General features: G+C 46.1%; 3 protein-coding genes across 3 annotated transcripts in view; all 3 read right to left on the reverse strand.

Moving 5' to 3' along the window:
* Positions 1–15: 15 nt before the first annotated feature.
* Positions 16–7060, reverse strand: fbxo42 (F-box protein 42). Its single transcript, XM_042712267.1, is given in 12 exon segments — positions 16–99; positions 101–233; positions 235–584; positions 928–1086; positions 2425–2481; positions 2565–2661; positions 2733–2843; positions 3070–3223; positions 3300–3434; positions 4701–4817; positions 6366–6547; positions 6861–7060. Coding segments are annotated over 11 exon segments (1545 nt in total). The 5' UTR covers positions 6514–6547; positions 6861–7060.
* Positions 7061–8959: 1899 nt separating this feature from the next.
* Positions 8960–15713, reverse strand: atad3 (ATPase family AAA domain containing 3). The gene is made up of 17 exons (XM_042712268.1): positions 15408–15713; positions 15219–15295; positions 14276–14377; positions 14125–14184; positions 13987–14056; positions 13746–13911; positions 13298–13367; positions 11069–11224; positions 10923–10979; positions 10725–10850; positions 10518–10642; positions 10105–10156; positions 9933–10003; positions 9652–9819; positions 9341–9449; positions 9249–9270; positions 8960–9147 (listed from the first exon to the last, which is right to left on the reverse strand). Exons 1-17 carry the CDS (start codon positions 15592–15594, stop codon positions 8960–8962), a joined length of 1806 nt encoding a protein of 601 aa, XP_042568202.1. The 5' UTR covers positions 15595–15713.
* An 870-nt stretch (positions 15714–16583) lies between these two features.
* The window catches only part of mrpl20 (mitochondrial ribosomal protein L20), a 3230-nt gene continuing 130 nt past the window's right edge, over positions 16584–19683 (reverse strand). The window contains exons 1-4 of the mRNA XM_042711572.1: positions 19644–19683; positions 17118–17228; positions 16953–17030; positions 16584–16879 (exon numbers count right to left, since the gene is read on the reverse strand). The exon at positions 19644–19683 is cut by the window's right edge and continues 130 nt beyond it. Of these exons, the coding sequence (XP_042567506.1) occupies positions 16706–16879; positions 16953–17030; positions 17118–17228; positions 19644–19683 (403 nt within the window). The 3' untranslated portion in view covers positions 16584–16705. The remainder of the gene's footprint in view (positions 16880–16952; positions 17031–17117; positions 17229–19643) is intronic.

Raw genomic sequence — 19683 nt, forward strand, 5'->3', positions numbered from 1 at the left:
TAGACCGAAGTCTCTTTAAACTTCTGCTTTTTGTCCCATACACTGAAATACATATATGGCGCTGGGTCTGCCGCCGCCCACGTACGCCCGCCACGACACACATGCCGCCCGACTTTGCAACGACAATGTCCAGCATGTAGCATCTGCATGGGCCTTCAGTGAGCGAACTGTTAGAGCGCTGCCCACCGTTTCAGGCCTCTGCGGGCGGGTGCGGCGAGGCGCGGGCGATGGGGTGGATGGGGCGGTCCATCGTCGGCCTTCGGTGGCTGGATGAGCGGAGGCGTGCCGGCGGAGGCCGATGTGCCCGGCTGGGACAGCGGAGAAGAGTATTGCAGTGACGATAGATCTTGGACCAATCCTCTCAAACCGCGGCGCAGAGCGGCGGGAGAAACGGCACCCGGAGGGGTGTGCGGTGAGCTGGGCTGTGGAGGCGTGTGCAGCCCGTTGGAAGCGGGAGGTTCTGTGGAGGGTGACCCGTCCCAGCTGTACTCCGCCTGCGGGCGAGTGGGTGGAGACGCCGCCTGGACGGGGCTGGTGCGCGGGGAGGGAGACGAGCCGTTGAGCAGCGGTGGGCTGTCAGGATACTTTCAAATCCAGATTGTGAATCTAAATTGTGTTACACAAAAATAGAAACTGATAAACAAATAAATCAGGGCCTGGTTTCTGTTCGTTGGTTGTTGACTGGATGCTGAGGGTTTTTTTCCACAATTCTGATGTTTTTCATTGAATTCTGAGTTTCTCGCAAACCTGATTTTTGTTTCCGTTGCGGAATAAAAAAAAAGAAGGTCATAACTTTCTCACAATTCAGACAATTTTTCTTGCAAGGTCAGTCAGAATAGTGAGATCTAAATTGAGAATTCTAACCTTAATCACAATTACATTTTTTACCCCCGACATGGAATAAAAAGTAAAAATGTTTTTATCTCATCTCTGGAAGTGACCATCTGAAAGGCTCGGCGTGTGGCTCACCTTGCAGGCCGGATGACACCAGAGCTCCGGAGCGCCGTGATCCTCGTTCTCCACACGCAGCTGCTGCCACGTCCAGGGGGAGGCGCTCATGTGCAGCAGCCACGCATCCTTCAGCAGCTGCACACACAGACATCACTGCAGCGCATCAACACACACACACTCACTCACAAACACACGCACACTTACACCCTCACACGCTCACCCTCACACGCTCACTCTCACACACTCTCACTCTCACACGCACACTCTCACCCTCACACTCTCACACACGCACGCACACTCTCACACACCCTCACACGCACACTCTCACCCTCACACGCACACTCTCATACACGCACACTCTCACACACTCTCACACGCTCACTCTCACACACTCTCACACACGCACACTCTCACACACGCACACTCTCACACACGCACACTCTCACACACCCTCACACGCACACTCTCACCCTCACACCCTCACTCTCACACACGCACACTCTCACACACGCACACTCTCACACACGCACACACTCTCACACACGCACACTCTCTCCCTCTCACCCTCACGCACACACGCACACTATTCACACACATATTTTTATTACACAATCACACTCTCACACACGCACACTCTCACACGCACACGCTCACCCTCACGCGCTCACTCTCACACACGCACACTCTCACACACACACACACACGCACTCTCACACACACGCACTCTCACACACACGCACACTCTCACACACACAACACGCACACTCTCACACACTCTCACCCTCACACGCACACTCTCACACACCCTCACACGCACACTCTCACCCTCACACGCTCTCACACACGCACTCTCACACACTCTCACCCTCACACGCACACTCTCACACACGCTCACTCACTCTCACACACACACTCTCACCCTCACACACACACTCTCACACGCTCCCTCTCACACACTCACTCACACACGCTCACTCTCACACACACACACACCCTCACACTCACACACCCTCACACTCACACCCTCTCACACACACTCTCACCCTCACACTCTCACCTTCACGCACACTCTCACCCTCACACCCTCACACACGCGCACTCTCACACACTCTCACCCTCTCACACACGCACACTCTCACCCGCACACTCACACTCACTCACACCTCTCACCCGCTCACACACCTCACGCACACGCACTCTCACACACCCTCACACGCTCACTCTCAAACACACGCTCACACTCTCACACGCACACTCTCACTCTCAAACACACGCTCCCTCTCACACACGCTCCCTCACACGCTCACTCTCACACACACACTCTCACACACACACACACACACTCTGACACACGCTCACTCACTCTCACACACCCTCACACACTCACTCACACACGCTCACTCTCACACACACACGCTCACTCTCACAATCACACACACTCACTCTCAACACACACACTCAGCAGATACTCACAGCGTTCGGCCCACCGCAGCCGCCCAGAATCAGCAGCGTCTCGCTGTCGATCACGATCTGAGGAACACGAGGCAAGACAGTGAGTGGCTCAGACTCAAAGCATCATGAGAGTCAGTGAGAGACTGAGGAGGCAGTGTTACCTGAGACTGTCCCCCGCGAGGGTGAGGACACGGGCCGCTGACGGCTGGTTTGGACCAGCACCACTGCTCCAGATCCAGAAGCCAGACCTCGTTACTCCTGCGACACAAACACACACAGGATAAACACGCGCCCGGATCGCTCGCGGACGACTCTCATGTCATACGTACATCTGCCGCGCGCCCAGAGAGCCTCCGAACACCACCATAGTGCTGCCCATCACGGAGGACGAGTGTCCCGCCATCGGTGGCGGCCCGTGAGTCGTCACGATGCAGTTCCACCTGCGGGTGAGAAAGGGGCGGAGTTATAAGCTCTGACTTCCTGTTTGACACAAAGCTTCAGAAAAACCAAAGGTTTTCACCATTTCATTTAATAAAAACATTCATTAAATACAAACACAAACAAATACAAAAAATAAAACAGAATTTTTGGATTAATCAGTCGTAATTAGTGAAAAGAATGAAAGGTTCAAATGAAAATGTTGGTAAAGATGTGAGTGTGTCTCACCAGTTCTTGGAGGGCGAGTAGGTGTGTATCTCGTCGAAGAAGCGCTCGGGCTGGTGCAGGGGGTATGGACTGGGCCGCGTCCAGCCGCCGAACAGCACCAGCAGATCCCTGTACAGGACCAGTGTAGCTCCCGCTTTAGGAGACGGATACGAGCCTGAACACAACACAAGAGCCGTGACTGATGGAGCTGACGCCACACACACACACACACACACACCACTGAGTCTGACCTGACGCCAGCGGCCGGATCCACTCCTTGCTGTTGAGATCCAGACGCCACAGATCATTAAACGCTGCATTACAGCTGCTCTGAGTGCAGCCGCCGAACACGTACATCGACTGATTCGAGTCGTAGTAACACGCACCTGCGACACACACACACACACCAAACTCAACCACTTATGCTACACATTGTCAAGAATTAGCAATTAATACAACTAGATTATAAACTCTTATCAGTGAGTGATTCAGAGTCAATGAGTCATTCTTTGATTCAATGATTCAAACTAATCCCTTGTGATTCATTAAAAGATTCATTAAAAGAACAGGTTCGAAAGAGTCATTTCAAAAGAATCTAGTGTGATCTAGTTAAGTAGATTCGTGCAGCACTGACACTAAACATCAGGAAACTGCTGTGTGCATGTGTGTGTCTGTGTGTGTGTGTGCATGTGTGTGAGTGTGTGTGTGAGCGTGTGTAACCAGGAGGTGTGAATACAAGGTTTCTTCACACTATATTGTGAGATCAGCACATCTGAACTGCTTTGAAACTGACTGAAGTGTATCAACACGAACAAACGTGTGTGTGTGTGTGTCTGTGTGTGAGCGTGTGTGTATGTGTGTGTGCGTGAGCTTGTGTGTGTGTGTGTCTGTGTGTGTAAGTGCGTGTGCTCGTGTGTGTCTGTGTGTGAGCGTGTATGTGTGTGTGTGTGTCTGTCTGTGAGCGTGTGTGTGTGTCTGTGTCTGTGTGTGAGCGTGTGTGTGTCTGTGTGTGTGTGTGTCTGTCTGTGAGCATGTGTGTGTGTCTTTGTGTGTATGTGTGTCTGTCTGTGTGTGTATGTGTGTGAGTGTGTGTGTGTCTGTGTGAGCATGTGTGAGTGTGTGTGTGTCTGTGTGTGTGAGTGTGTCGTGTCTGTGTGTGTGTGTCTGTGTGTGTACGTGTGTGTGTGGTGTGTGTGTGTGGTATGTCTGTGTCTGTGTGTGTGTGTGTGTGTGTGTGTGTATGTCTGTGTGTGTGAGTGTCTGTGTGTGTAGTCTGTCTGTGTGTGTGTGTGTGTGTAAGCATGTGTGTGTCTGTGTGAGTGAGTGTGTGTGTGTGTCTGTGTGTGTGAGTGTGTGTCTTGTAGCATGTGTGAGTGTGTGTACGTGTGTGTGTGTGCATGTGTGTGTGTGTGTGTGTATGTCTGTGTGTGTGTGAGCATGTGTGTGTCTGTGTGTGTGAGTGTGTGTCTGTTTGAGCATGTGTGTGTGTGTGTACGTGTGTGTCTGTCCGTGTGCGTGTGTCTCTGCGTGTGCGTGTGCGTGTGCGTGTGTGTCTGTGTGTGTCTGTGTGTGTGTGTGTGTCTGTGTGCGTGTGTGTGTGTGTGTGAGCATGTGAGTGTGTCTGTGTGTGTGTGTGTGATCTGTTCACTGACTGTGTGAGAAGCGTTGTGTTATCGGTGTTCCAGGATATGGATACGTGCGACTCTCCCACTGGATGTTTCCCTCCTGAACGGCCCTCAGGAAACCATGATAACACTGATACGCCACACCTGAGAGAGAGAGAGACAGAGAGAGAGACGGCTGTTAAAGGGTCGTTCACACAGCTGTGCTGATTCACATTCTCAGCTGATGTTTCTGATGACTGTTAAAGTCGTCTCACATCCCAGTGTCACATGACACAATCACAGCTACAGCACTGCATCACACTGTAAACCTCAACCTCACATCACTATCACTACAGTAACAACTATAATGACATCTACAAAGATAACTTTAACAGTAACTATAATAACTTCAACAACAGCTACAACGATAACTATAACATTAACTTTCAATATTACTACAGCGTGAATTACAACAGTTACTATAATACTGCTAACTATAATGACAACCATAACGGTATTTACAATAACGATAACTACAATGACAACTATAACAGTAACTATACTCACGATAACTATAGCAATAACTATAACAGTAACTATACTAACGATAACTATAGCAATAACTATAACAGTAACTATACTAACGATAACTATAGCAATAACTATAACGGTAACTATACTCACGATAACTATAGCAATAACTATAACGGTAACTATACTCACCATAACTATAGCAATAACTATAACGGTAACTATACTCACCATAACTATAGCAATAACTATAACGGTAACTATACTCACGATAACTATAGCAATAACTATAACGGTAACTATACTCACGATAACTATAGCAATAACTATAACGGTAACTATACTCACGATAACTATAGCAATAACTATAACGGTAACTATACTCACGATAACTAAGCAATAACTATAACGGTGACTATACTCACGATAACTATAGCAATAACTATAACGGTAACTATACTCACGATAACTAAGCAATAAATATAACAGTAGCTATAAATATGATAACAATAACTATAAGAGTAACTATAATTATGATAAGTATAACAATAACTATAATTACAACTACAACAACAATTAAAAAAAAAACAAAAAAAAAAAAAAAAAAAACAACCACACAAACCAACGAAATATACCGTCTGTTTATTGCAAGTGCACGCTCATCTGCCGCTTTAAACTCTCGTGCTCGTTACAGCAGGAAGGATTCTGATTGGCTGTCAGTGTTTGTATCGTTCATCAGCTGGACAAACATCATTCTGGAAGTTATTCCTATGATATTGTTTCTCTGTGCCGTTATCGTTATAGTTGTGGTGTGGACTCTGCTGTTCTTTAATACTGAGAACGATTTTTAGAACTATATCGTTATCGTCCTCAGAGTGAACGGGTCTTAATGATAGAATGGTAAGGATAATAATAATAACGATAGCTATAAAAATTGTAATTGTAATATAATAACTTTAACAATAAAACAGCTATTTTTCTGCAGGTTTGTGGTGGATTCTGATTGGCTGTCAGTGTTTCTGCTGGTCATGAGCTGGGAGACCTCTCTCGATGTTATCACTACGGGGTGATGTGCAGTTTCTCGTACACTAGAGCGTGGTTAGTAAAGCTCTGCGGTTACAGGTATCGCTCTGAAGCGGGTTCCCGGGATCATGTGACTCGAGCACGCGTGACCCCACTGACCTTTGATGAGGCGGTACCACTGCTTGCAGACCAGCGCGGCCGTCTTGTGCTCCTGGTAGGGCGACAGGAAGGACAGGATGTACTCCAGCACCTCCTCGGGGAGCTCGCCCATGCTGCGCACGCCCGGCTGCACCTCCTCCGTCTCCATGGCGACCGCGCGGCTGTCCTCACCGTCTGCGGATCTGAGAGTAAACAGTGCTGAGTAACACCACGTGACCAGCCCATCTCGGATGCGGATCGCGTGCGTCACTGCTCACGTCACTGCTCGTAAGAAAGCGTCGTTAATAACAGAGCAGCTGAGAGCGCGTAATGCTGCTACAGGTCTGCTCGGATCTACACTCAGAGCACGCGCGTGTCATAGAGTAATGAGGTGTAACTCGAGAGTATCTTCAGCTGCTGTTTCATTAGCTGAGCGCTAACAGCCGGTTCATTCTCGTCAGATGATGATGATGATGATGATGATGAAGGTGATTACAAGGTTTGCCGTGAGATTACCTGTCTGCCGGTGTCTCTGTCCGTCTCTCCCCCGCGCGCTTCTTCTGCTCTTCTGCTGCTGTTTGTGTTTCTCTTTATCAGCTGCTCTCATCAAGCGCCTCACTCCAAACATCCGCCATCTTCCCTCCGCTCGGGAGCGCGCACGCATGCACACACGTCACGCGTCTCGGGGCGACGTCCGCTACGTTTGGGCGCGCCACAGAAAAGCTGAAAAGACTTATGAAGCACTGTCACTTTAATTTGGTTAATAACATGCTTTAAGTTCTTATCTTTGACATATATAATTTATACAATTTTTCATGGCTTTTATTCTTATTATGAGATGAATATAGTAATTTTGCACATAACTGCATAGTAAAAATAAATAAATAAATAAACGTTTGGGCGCGCCTGCTGTTTCTCTGAAATAAGTATTTATGGATATACCATTTATTTTATTGACGATTTAGTTTGTCTAAGAAAGCTCTTATGCTGATTTTGTGCATTTGTCAGTTATATGCGTAGCTGAAATTATTATTCTGTATCTTTAAAGTGTTATTAATAAAAGCTCATATCAAAACTGCTTTAATATACTATGGTGTATGGAAGAATATCCAGGTTTTTTTTTCCTGGAAAACGTAATTGAAAAAACAATTTGAATTGCTTTTGAAAAAAGTCATGAATATTCTTCCATAATGGTGTGAAAATACAGTAAATGGATCGCTCTTCCAAAGTGATTCAGATGATTCTAAACGGATCTTTCTCCCAATGTGCATACTATCCACCCTAAATAGTATTTGAAACTTACATCACATAGAATTTAGCATGAATAGTGTGCACAATGGGTCGCAGGCTATGATTCTTTCTAGCGATTCAGTTCATCCTAAACGGATCTTTCTCGCTCTTCGAAAGTTTGATTCTTTCTAGCGAGTCGGTTCGTTCGTTCTTATATGTTCGATATATTCTAGAGAGTCGGTTCATATTAAACGGATCTCGGTTCTAGCGTTGAAGAGTCTGGCTGTGTTCGAAATGGCATACTTGCTTACTGCCCAGTACACAGTGCATACTACCTACTATTTATTAAAGAATAGTGTGTGAAACAGTATACAATACACAATAAATGTTTCAGAGTAGTGTGCTGAAGTGCTGTAACATGACAAACACTGAACATTAATTGAGCACAATGAGCTAACTCTTCTTTTTACAAAGGCTTGTTAATAAGGCTTCATACTAAACAATGCTATACTGCCCAATTGAACTCATTTCATAATTGATTAACTTTTATGAACTTTACATATCGGACAGTACTAAATCAACACTGAGCTGTCTTTATTGATATTTTTGATACTTTCACTAAGTGCAGATAATGATCAATTCTGTTCACACTAAAATAGCAGCATTTTCTTTAGTAACAGATGATTTCTTTCTTCAGATGCATACATCAGATTTCAGCCAATGTAGCAGGTAATCCGGGCATTCCATGCATACAGAACATTCAACACACACAGCACACTGCAGTATCGTATGTTAGTATGCCGTTCCGAACAGCTTCTGTACTGATTTCAGTGTACTTGAGTTATATTTAGCAGATTCTGGCAAATATGACGTGCATTCAGAAAATCTGCATACTATGCACATCATACATACTGGATACTGCAGAAATAGTAAGAGTAGCGGACGATTCTTGTAGACGAAAAGCTGTAGTCATTAATTTCATGTCTTTTTTGTCTCACTATGTTTTTGACTCAGCTATATTAATTTGATTGTTTGATTTGTGAATTATGATCATTCATAATTCATAATTAATCTGGCAGATACTTTTATCCAAAATGATTTACATTGTGTGGCGAGTGACAGTATTTTGTTAAATTATTTGGTTATTTTGTAAATGAGCTGAAAATCATAACTGGTTCCGTTCAAACTCAAAACAGACGTCATTAGAAATGAAAATTGCTTTACTGTCAGACATAAAAACAGTTTCCATTAATGTCATGTGGATTGTTTCCAGTCTCTCAGTGATTATTAACAGTGACTTGTGATCAGTAAACAGCAGCACAAACACACATCAGACAGACACTACTGCAGCTCGAGTCGTTACACAGATGCTGAACAAACAAGTGTTAAACTGGAGTCCCGTCGGGTTTGCTCCGGTCTGATGGCACTTCGCTGTCCACTTCCTGTGCCTTGAGCGGCGGCGGCGCGGAGCCTTTTGTGGGCGTCGGCCGGCCCTCGTTATCCAGAACCCCTTCTCCATGAAGCCAGTCCATCTTCTGCTGGTGCTGTCTCACAGCGTCGTCGCCATCATCGCCTCGCCTCGATCATACACCATCGGTCAGGAGTATAAACACGGATTCTCTTTCTGTTACTGAGTGACACACACACACACACACACACACAGAGACACGTCACCCATGAGCCTCTGCAGCACACACTTCAGCACACAAACATTTAAACACGGATTCTCTTTCTGTTACTGAGTGATGATTAACGGATGAACAAACCTGCCAGGCGACTGCGAGTTTGGAGATTTCTCGTCCGGACATTCCCTTCACACGCTTCGCAATCTCTGAACACTTGAGCCCATAATCAAACTGAGCCAGCTTCAGCCTCCTGCACACACACACACACACACACAGTCATCATGTCAGGTCACATGACCTCACGTCACATGTTCAGTTCAACGAGCGTCATGCAGCATTTTAATCCAATGTTAAAAGTCTGAATCAATGGTATACTGACCTGAAGCTTAAAAACAAATACATCAGGTACTAAATTTACACTAAAATTATAAGCTAAAAATTTTTGTGCTCACTGGCGTCCTCCGGTGGCCGGCTCCAGCACGTATCGGTCAAAGTAGAGCCGCACGAGTCTCTCTCTCTCCTCGAGTCCCGGCAGCATGAAGTTCACGATCTCATCGATTCGGTCGTTTATGGCCCAATCAAACTGCTCCGGCTGATTACTGGCCAGAACCAGCATGAACCTGAAACACACACAAACTGCATCAGCTGTCTGTCTGTGTGTGTGTGTGTGTGTGTGTGTGTGTGAGTGTGAGTGTGTGAGTGTGTGTGTGTGTGTGTGTGTGTGTGAGTTTACTTGTTGCTCTGTTCTCCGGTGCGGTACAGGAATGCATTCAGAGTCGCTCTGAGATCCTCGCTGATCTTCTCCTGAAACACACACACACACACACACACACACAGACGCGTCACATGACCCCCGCAGTGACACACACAGATACACACACGCAGTGAAGGAGTGTAAGACTCACGGTGGATCTCTTGCGCAGGAATGCATCAGCTTCATCCACAAACAGCAGCAGCCTGGAAACACATCAGAACATCACCATCACACACACACACACACACACACACACACACACACACACACACACACTCAAACACACACACACACACACACACACACACACTCAAACACACACACACACTAAGAGTGTCATAAATAAATAAGAGTATATTACATCTAAATAAACATTTATAAGCATATCTAATAAAGTATATCATACATATATATATATATATAAAGCATATATCAGCTTCATGTAAAAAAAAAAAACTTACATAATTTAAATATAACAATAATATTTTAATCTTCATGAATATAAATAATCGTTTCTGAAAGTATTGTCTGTGATTATAGTTGCTGATTCTGATGTGTTCTCACCCGCGGCCGCTGGTTCCGGCCCAATCAAACACCTTGTGCATCGCCGTCACTCCGTCTCGGCCCATCGGCGCCACGTCTCCTCCCGTCATGATGGCGTAATCCATCCCAGAATGCATCGCCAGCTTCTGCTCACAGCCAATCAGAGGCGGTTACACACACGTGCGCGGCGCAGCGATGCGTATGAACACGCGTGTGCGCGAGCGTTACCTTAGCGAAGAGCGTCTTCCCCGTCCCCGGAGGGCCGTACATCAGGATGTTCCGGTACAGCCCGCGGTTCTGTCGCGTGTTCCTCGTCGCTATGGCGATGTCACGCACGCGCTCCTCCAGCGAAGGCTGCAGAGAGACAGGAAGTGAGACGTGCACTCTAACAGGAAGTCATGTGGTGAAGGATGCGCAAGCACTCACGCTGAGCACGACTCCCTCCAGCGCGTCCTGCGGTTTGCTCTTCAAACGCTTCGCCATCTGAAACGATACACACGCGCATGAGCGCTGCCACACACCTCACTTCCTGTCTGCACAGGAAGCACTCATCCTACAGACGTCCATCGTACCTTGATGGGGTGTTTGAGGGCCTCCACCACAGTGAACCGTGACGTTTCTCGCACTAGCGAAGGCTTTCCTAGCCGCGCCTCGATGTATCGTCCGGCCACAGTGGTAGCGTTACGCGCCGAATAAACGCCCACCGCCAGCAGCGTGAGTCCCGCCACCTGCAGGAGACTCAGAGCGTCACACACACACACACACACACACACACACACACACACACTCGCTCACACACACACGCGCACGCGCACACACGCACACTCGCGCACACTCACACATGCGTACGCACACTCACACGCACACTCGCTCACACACACACACACACTCGCTCAAACACACACACACACACACACACACACACACACACACACACACACACACACACACACACACACACACACACATACACGCACACTCACACACACACACGCACACTCACACTCACACACCACACACCTGCTCACACACACACACACCACACACACACACACACACACACACACTCGCGCACACTCACACATGCGTACGCACACTCACACGCACACTCGCTCACACACACACACTCGCACACACACACACACACACACACACAAAAATTATCACACACACACACACACACACACACACACACTCACTCGCTCACACACACACACACACACACACACGCACACTCGCTCACACGCACACACTCGCTCACACACACACGCGCACGCGCACACACGCACACTCGCGCACACTCACACATGCGCACGCACACACATGCGTACACACACACACACACACACGCACACACTCGCGCACACACTCACACATGCGCACACTCACACATGCGTACGCACACTCGCACACACACACCGCTCCCCACACACACACACACACTCGCTCACACACACACACACACTCTACACACACACACACACACACAAACACACACACACACACACCACGCACACACACACACACACACACACGCACACTCACACATGCGTACGCACACGCACACTCGCTCACACACACACTCGCACACACACACACTCGCACACACTCGCACACACACACTCGCACACACACACACACACACACTCGCACACACACACACACACAACGCACTCGCTCACACACACCACACACACACTCGCACACACACACGCCACACACACACACACACGCTCACACACACACACACACACACATCACACGCCAAACGCACACACACACATACACACACTCGCACACACACACACACACACACACGCACACTCGCACACATGCACGCTCACACACACACACACACACAACTGCGCACACACACCACACACCTCACACACACACACCACACACGCTCACACACACCCACACACGCTCACACACACACACGCACTCACACGCTCACACACGCACACACACACACACACGCTCACACACACGCACACTCGCTCACACACACACACGCTCACACACACACGCTCACACACACACGCTCACACACACACGCTCACACACACTCGCACACACACACACTCGCACACACACACTCGCACACACACACTCGCACACACACACTCGCGCACACACACGCGCTACGGTCACTCATCGCACACACACACACACACTCGCACACACACACACACACTCGCACGCACACGACACGCACACACACACACTGACACACACTCACACACACGCACACACACCACACCACACACACACCACACACACACTCGCGCACACACACACACTCGCACACACACTCGCACACACACACTCGCACACACACACACACGCACACACACACACACACACACACACACACTCGCACACACACACACTCGCATCTCTACACACACACGCACGCACACACGCTCGCACACACGCTCGCACACACACACGCACGCACACACACACTCGCACACAGCACACACTCTCACGCACACACACGCCACCACACACACACACACTCGCACACTCGCACACACTCACACACACGCACTCGCACTCGCACACACGCGCACTCACACACTCTCGCACACACACACACTCGCACACACACACTCGCGCACACTCTCACGCACACACTCGCGCACACTCATACACTCGCACACTCATACACTCATACACTCGCACACACACACTCGCGCACACTCTCACGCACACACACTCGCACACTCATACACTCGCACACTCTCTCTCTCTCTCACACACACACTCTCACACCCACTGCACACGCCAGCACTTACCGTTGCCGTGACTTTATCCCAGTCTGATACAAATGCGCGGAAACCTTCACCGAACACAGCGCCCGCCGTCCTGAAACACACAATAAACGGTCACATGACCACATCGCAACCTGGCCAGATGTTGCTACAATTTTGTAAAGAAACTGTAACACTTTGTGAATATTTATTTCTGGGACATTTATAAATATTTTGTTAGCATTTTAACCTAAAAACAAAATATATAAATTAATTAATATAAAAATGTTTTAATTTATTTTATGGAGTTTAATTTATTTTATTTTATATGAAAACAAATAAAATAACAAATAAAACAAATTTAAAAATATATATATTTCATTCATTGTTATGGAGTTCAGAAAAGGTTTTTCATATTATTATTATTAAATGTGTAAAAAGTTTGAATAGTAAAAAGTAAAGGTCTGAGTATATATTAAGTGAATAATAATACCGTATGGACTCGAGGACGGTCTGTCGGTGCTCGGCCGCCTTCAGTCGGATCTGTTCGCGGATGATGTCAGCGTTCTCTCGCTCCACCCGCGCGCGAGCTTTAGACTCCGCCTCCACGCGCAGCATCTCGTTCTTGTGCCGCAGCTCCATCTCGTGCTCGATGGTCGCTATGGAAACACACGCACATTCAGATGACAGAACACAAGCGATGATTTCTTCAGCATGACATCAGCCGGCCTGACCTTTCCTCATGGCTTCCTGTTTCTGCACGGACTCTTCCTGTTTGCGCAGGTTCTCATCGTTCAGGAGTTGCTGTGGAGGAACAGAGGCATTAGACTGACGCGTGTCAATCAGGGATCAGAGAATCTGCAGAAACACACCTGCTGCCGGAGCTGGTCGTCGTACCGCTGCCGCGCCAGTTTGTCCTGATACTGCGCCCTCTGTGGACGAAACAATCTTCACCATCATAACATCACATCATCATCATCACATCTTCATCATCACATCTTCATCGTGCTCAAAGTGTCTCACCGCCTGGTGCTGTTTGGTCTCCTCGTTCAGAGTCTTCCTGCGCTCCTCTGCCTGGATGCGGATCTGATCGCCCTTCAGCTGCTCCACCGCCGCCTCATACTCCTGAAACACACACACACACACACACACACACACATCACAGTGTAGAAGCGTAGCTTTTCTGCATAAAGTTACACAAGAAAAAAGAATAAACAATAGGCATCTGTTGTGTTTGTGGCTGTTTTTATTATTCTATGATGGTGCTGTAAATCATTATGTATTCTATCATAATTCTACAATGCTGTTTTTAACATTCAACATGTGCATTAAGGTTTGTGTCCACTGCGGGATATAAAAATAAAACAAGCCAACTTTCTCTCACTATTCAGACTCTGTGAGATAGAAAGTCTCATAATAGCACGATATAAACTCATTCCGACTTTCTCTGATTTACGACTGTACATCTCACTATTCTGACTTTTCCCCTGCAACTGAAAGAAATAAGTCTGAATTGTGAAAAAATCACAATTACCTCTTTTATTTTTTATTCCATGGCAGAAAAAACAGAATTGCTAAATAAATTCGCAACTTCAAGATATTTTTACCTAAAAATTAAATATAAAAATAAATATGAACAATACTGTAACATGTAAACATTAATGTATTTTTGTGGCATCATGAAAACCCTTTTTATCAGGGAGATTTATAAATATTTTATAAGCATTTCTAGCTAAAAATAAAGAAATGCCTATAACACATCTCTTCCATCTTCATTAGACCCTCTAACTCTAGCGCTCTCTATTCTAATTCTATTCTTACTTGTCTTCTTTAAAAAAAGAGAGCGCCTCTGACACTAGCAATCTCTATCCTATCTTGTTTTCTTTTCTTTATTATAATACTAGTGTACAGTTTAAGAGTCTGAATGGTCGCTGGATGATGGAGTGTGTGAGCGGCTCTGCTGTACCTTGACGCGGCTCTGGTGCTCCAGCTGCACGCTCTGCTCCTGCATGCGCGCCAGATCCAGCGCCTCTTTGGCGTGACCTATGGTCACAGGGGTCACACATCATCAAACTGCACTGACCTTTGACCTAATGCCCTTCATGCGGTCACGACATAATGAATGAAGCGTCACAAGCTCGGCTCCGTTACTCACGCGATTGGTCCAGCTCTTTGGCCGCCTGCGCCGCGCGCTCCAGCCCGGTCGGGTCGAAGTTGCTCCATTTGTCCTTGGGTTTGTCACCCGATCCGGAGCCGCCGGCCGGAGGAGGAGGAGCGGGCGGAACGGGAGCGTCCGGCGGAGCGCCGCTCTGACCTTTATTGAGCCCGAAGAGCCACGACATGATCCGCTGACGGACGCTGAAGAACCGGGATCACACACGCGTCCACTGCACGAGTGTCACGCCGCGCTCTGCGCAAGCGCACTGCTCCTGACGCGCCGCCGCGCCGCGCTGATTGGCTGACGCGCTCGTCCTTCAGAAGGTCAGGGGGAGGCCACGCCCCTCGTCGCGTCAGATTGTAGCGTCACGTGCGGAAGTTTCCAAGGCAACATTTCTCATTTTTATTCTGATGTGCTAAAATAAATAATTAACACAGACGCATTAAAAAATTACAAAAACACAAAACAAAATCATTTAAACTTGAAATGAAAATATTAATAAAAGCTATAATTGTATGTAAACGATAGTAAAAATAGACAGTGTTTTGCTGTAATTTGATAAATTGCGTTATTTTACAAAATTACCAGGAAATTAATTCACAGTCTGTATTATGAATGTTTATTCATCTGACAGTTCATATTAGACATATGATAAAATACATTTAGAAAGTAATAAAAACTATATAAACATTAAAAAAGCACAATTAACTATAATTAAAATAAAGCAGAAAAAACTATACCAGTATTCCACTGATACTAAAATAACACTGGTTAATAACATAGAGAAATAATGCAACCTTTATTATGAATTAATTGATTAAATATTTTAAAAAAAATTATTCATAAAACACTTCAACAACACCACAACATCTTCAAAAACAATTAAATATAACAAAACATGAAATTTAGTTGTTATTCCAATGTTTATTTACATCACATCTCAGTCATATATTCATGTTTAATTGTATTGCATTTATAATGTTAGATAATAGCCAAATATACAATCACATTTACACAACAATCAAATTTCCAAAAAAAAACTAACATAAAAAAACAAACTATCATAATAAAACACATGATCTTTAGCTTGCGCTGTTTTTAACTGTGAAAAGATGTGTACTGTATGAAGTGTGACAAGACATGATAGAGATTATAAATACAACACAGCAGCCATTACATATGAAAAAGCTTTAATGATGTTCATAAACACACACACAAATGACACTTATTTACAGGAACCGCTCCAGACAGACGTTCAGCAGGTCACATGGTCAGCTGCGCTGTGATTGGCTGATTCACTGCAGCTGTGTGATGCGAGAGAAGACTCCCGGCGGCTCCGCCCCGTCCCCCAGCGCGGCTCTGAGGCCCTCGGTCCGGCGCGCGTGGGCCAGTGCGGTCAGGGACTGGAAGGAGCGCGGCTCTGTGATGGACAGGTCACACAGCACACGTCTGTTCAGCGCCACGCTGCACTGTGAGCACAAACACACGGTCAGCACACACACACACACGCGCTGGGAATCATCTGACCGTCGTCACACTCACCTTCAGCAGGTTGTGTATGAGCGCCGGGTACTTCATGTGCTGCTCTCTGCTGGCCGCCGCGACCCGCTGGATCCACAGCTGCGGCGCACACACACGCACACACACACACATTAGAGCTCAGTCTGAGTGACTGACAGGTGTGAGGTCACATGACACACCACCTACCTGCCTCATGCTGCGTCGCTTGGCTTTCCGAGCTTTGCTGGCGTAGACGAACGCCCTGCGGACGGCGCGCACCGCCAGACTGTAGCAGCGGTTCTTCCTGCCGCGGAAATGCTGCAAAAGACACACTGTTTGGTTCCAGAACATTCCCAAAAGAGACATTATAACTAGGGATGTAACGATGAACCACGAGCCGGCTGAAAATCAGTTCAAATATGTGACGATTTAAATCTGTTGAGATTCTAAACAAATCACGATTCAATTAAAGTCATCAGTTTATATGAATGTGTGTCTGAGGGGAACTGACTGTCTTTAGAAAAGTTTAGATTGTGTTTTTTCTTTTCATCTTGTCTCTGTATGAAGCATATTAAAGTTCATAAGTGCAGCGCTGCTTTGTTTACAGCGGTAACCAAGGAAACGCTTTAAGCTCCACCTGCTGCAGTGTTCATAAGTGCTTTGTTTACAGCGGTAACCAAGGAAACGCTTTAAGATCCACCTGCTGCGGTGTTCGTAAGTGCTTTGTTGCCGCATAACGGTAACCAAGGAAACGCTTTAAGCTCCACCTGCCGCAGTGTTCGTAACTGCTTTGTTTACAGCGGTAACCAAGGAAAACGCTTTAAGCTCCACCTGCCGCAGTGTTCATTAGTGCTTTGTTTACAGTGGTAACCAAGGAAACGCTTTAAGCTCCACCTGCTGCAGTGTTTCGTAAGTACCTTCCTCACAGCTGTAACCAAGGAAACGCTTTAAGCTCCACCTGCCGCAGTGTTCATTAGTCCTTTGTTTACAGTGGTAACCAAGGAAACGCTTTAAGCTCCACCTGCCGCAGTGTTCATTAGTGCTTTGTTTACAGCGGTAACCAAGGAACGCTTTAAGCGCCACCTGCCTCAGTGTTCATAAGTGCTTTGTTTACAGTTGTAACCAAGGAAACGCTTTAAGCTCCACCTGCTGGCAGAGAGTGAATCTGTGTCTCGTTCAGCTCGTCTGCTGTTTCTGTTTCATGCAGATATTTTTATGTATAGTGAACTGAACTGCTGTCAAACCATTCTGTTTTTGCTTCAAATTTCTAAATGATTCAGTCTAATTTAGATTAAAAACTGCTCATGTTGCATGTGTGCAGCATCTTTGTTTGGATCATGATTAAAATGCAGTGGTTGCCTCTAATTTTAAACGGAAAGAGCACAGACCAAGACTTATTTTATTTATATGAAACAGATTTATTTTATTTGTGTTACTTATTTGTTTGATTTGGGGCTTGTTTTAAAATTTCAATTTAGTTTTGTTATTTATATTATATTTCAATTTGTCATTTAGCAGATGCTTTTATCCAAAGCGACTCACAAATGAGGACAATGGAAGCAATCAAAACCAACAAAAGAGCAATAATATGCAGGTGCTATATTAGTATATTATTATAGTGTTATATTTAAAGTTTACAGAGAAACGTGCAGCATTATGTCCAAGCAATAACAAAAGAACACATTCGTTTATAATTTGTATTAAATCGTGAGTTGAGTGAATCGCTACATCCCTAATTATAACAGAAAGTTTTCTTTATCTGAATATAATGTTCCCAGAGTGTTATCATAGTAACCATACGGGAACGTTAGAGGAAGCTCATACACATGATCAGTGTTGGGTAACGGATTACCAGTAACTGCGAGTTACGTAATCAGATTACTCTTTTCAAGTAACTAGTAAAGTAACTCATTACAAATAAATATGTGTTACTTTTTCAAATAAGTAGTTGCTTTGTTTTCTGTGTACTGACTGACAGCTCAATCAGAGGCGTTCGGGGAAGCCGTGGCCTAGTGGTTAGAGAGTATGACTCCTAACCCTAAGGTTGTGGGTTCGAGTCTCGGGCCGGTAATACCACGACTGAGGTGTCCTTGAACTCCGGGTAGAACCCCCAACTGCTCCCCGGGCGCCGCAGCATAAATGATACCCACTGCTCCGGGTGTGTGTTCACTGCTGTGTGTGTGCACTTTGCAGAGCACCAATTCTGAGTATGGGGACCCACACTTGGCTGTATGTCACGTCACTTTCCTTCAGCCTGAAGATTATTTATTTCATTTTTTTATGTGTTTACAGTTGCCAAAAATATAACTTTTGGGTTTTTTGTTGTTAACAGCGTTGGGCTCGTTACAACAAAAATGTCACTTATTACTCGTTACTAGTTACACTTTTCAAAAGTAATGTTAGAGCTGTAAAATCAATCGAATTCCACTCTCACCCCCACATCACCAGTACTCCAAATCCACAACCAATATTAATAATATAAATATAATTATCACTCAACAGCAACAGTAATTAGTTATACTACCAGGTACTGCAAAAAGTATTATTATTAATGTTAGTAACTAGTTACTACCCAACACTGATTATTAAACAACAAAAAAGAAAGCCCAGCCCATGTAACACATTACTTCACATAAATAGCGACTAGCACAGGTCGTTATTTTCCGGTGGAGTAACGCGACAGTAACGCGCTGCTTTCCAGAGTAACAGTCCCCAGCTCCGCATGATGCTCACCCGCGCGTTCCGCAGAAGCTCCTGGACTCTCCAGTACCGG

The sequence above is a fragment of the Cyprinus carpio genome, chromosome A22, assembly GCF_018340385.1.
Source record: "Cyprinus carpio isolate SPL01 chromosome A22, ASM1834038v1, whole genome shotgun sequence".
In the NCBI taxonomy this organism is placed as follows: Eukaryota; Metazoa; Chordata; class Actinopteri; order Cypriniformes; family Cyprinidae; genus Cyprinus; species Cyprinus carpio.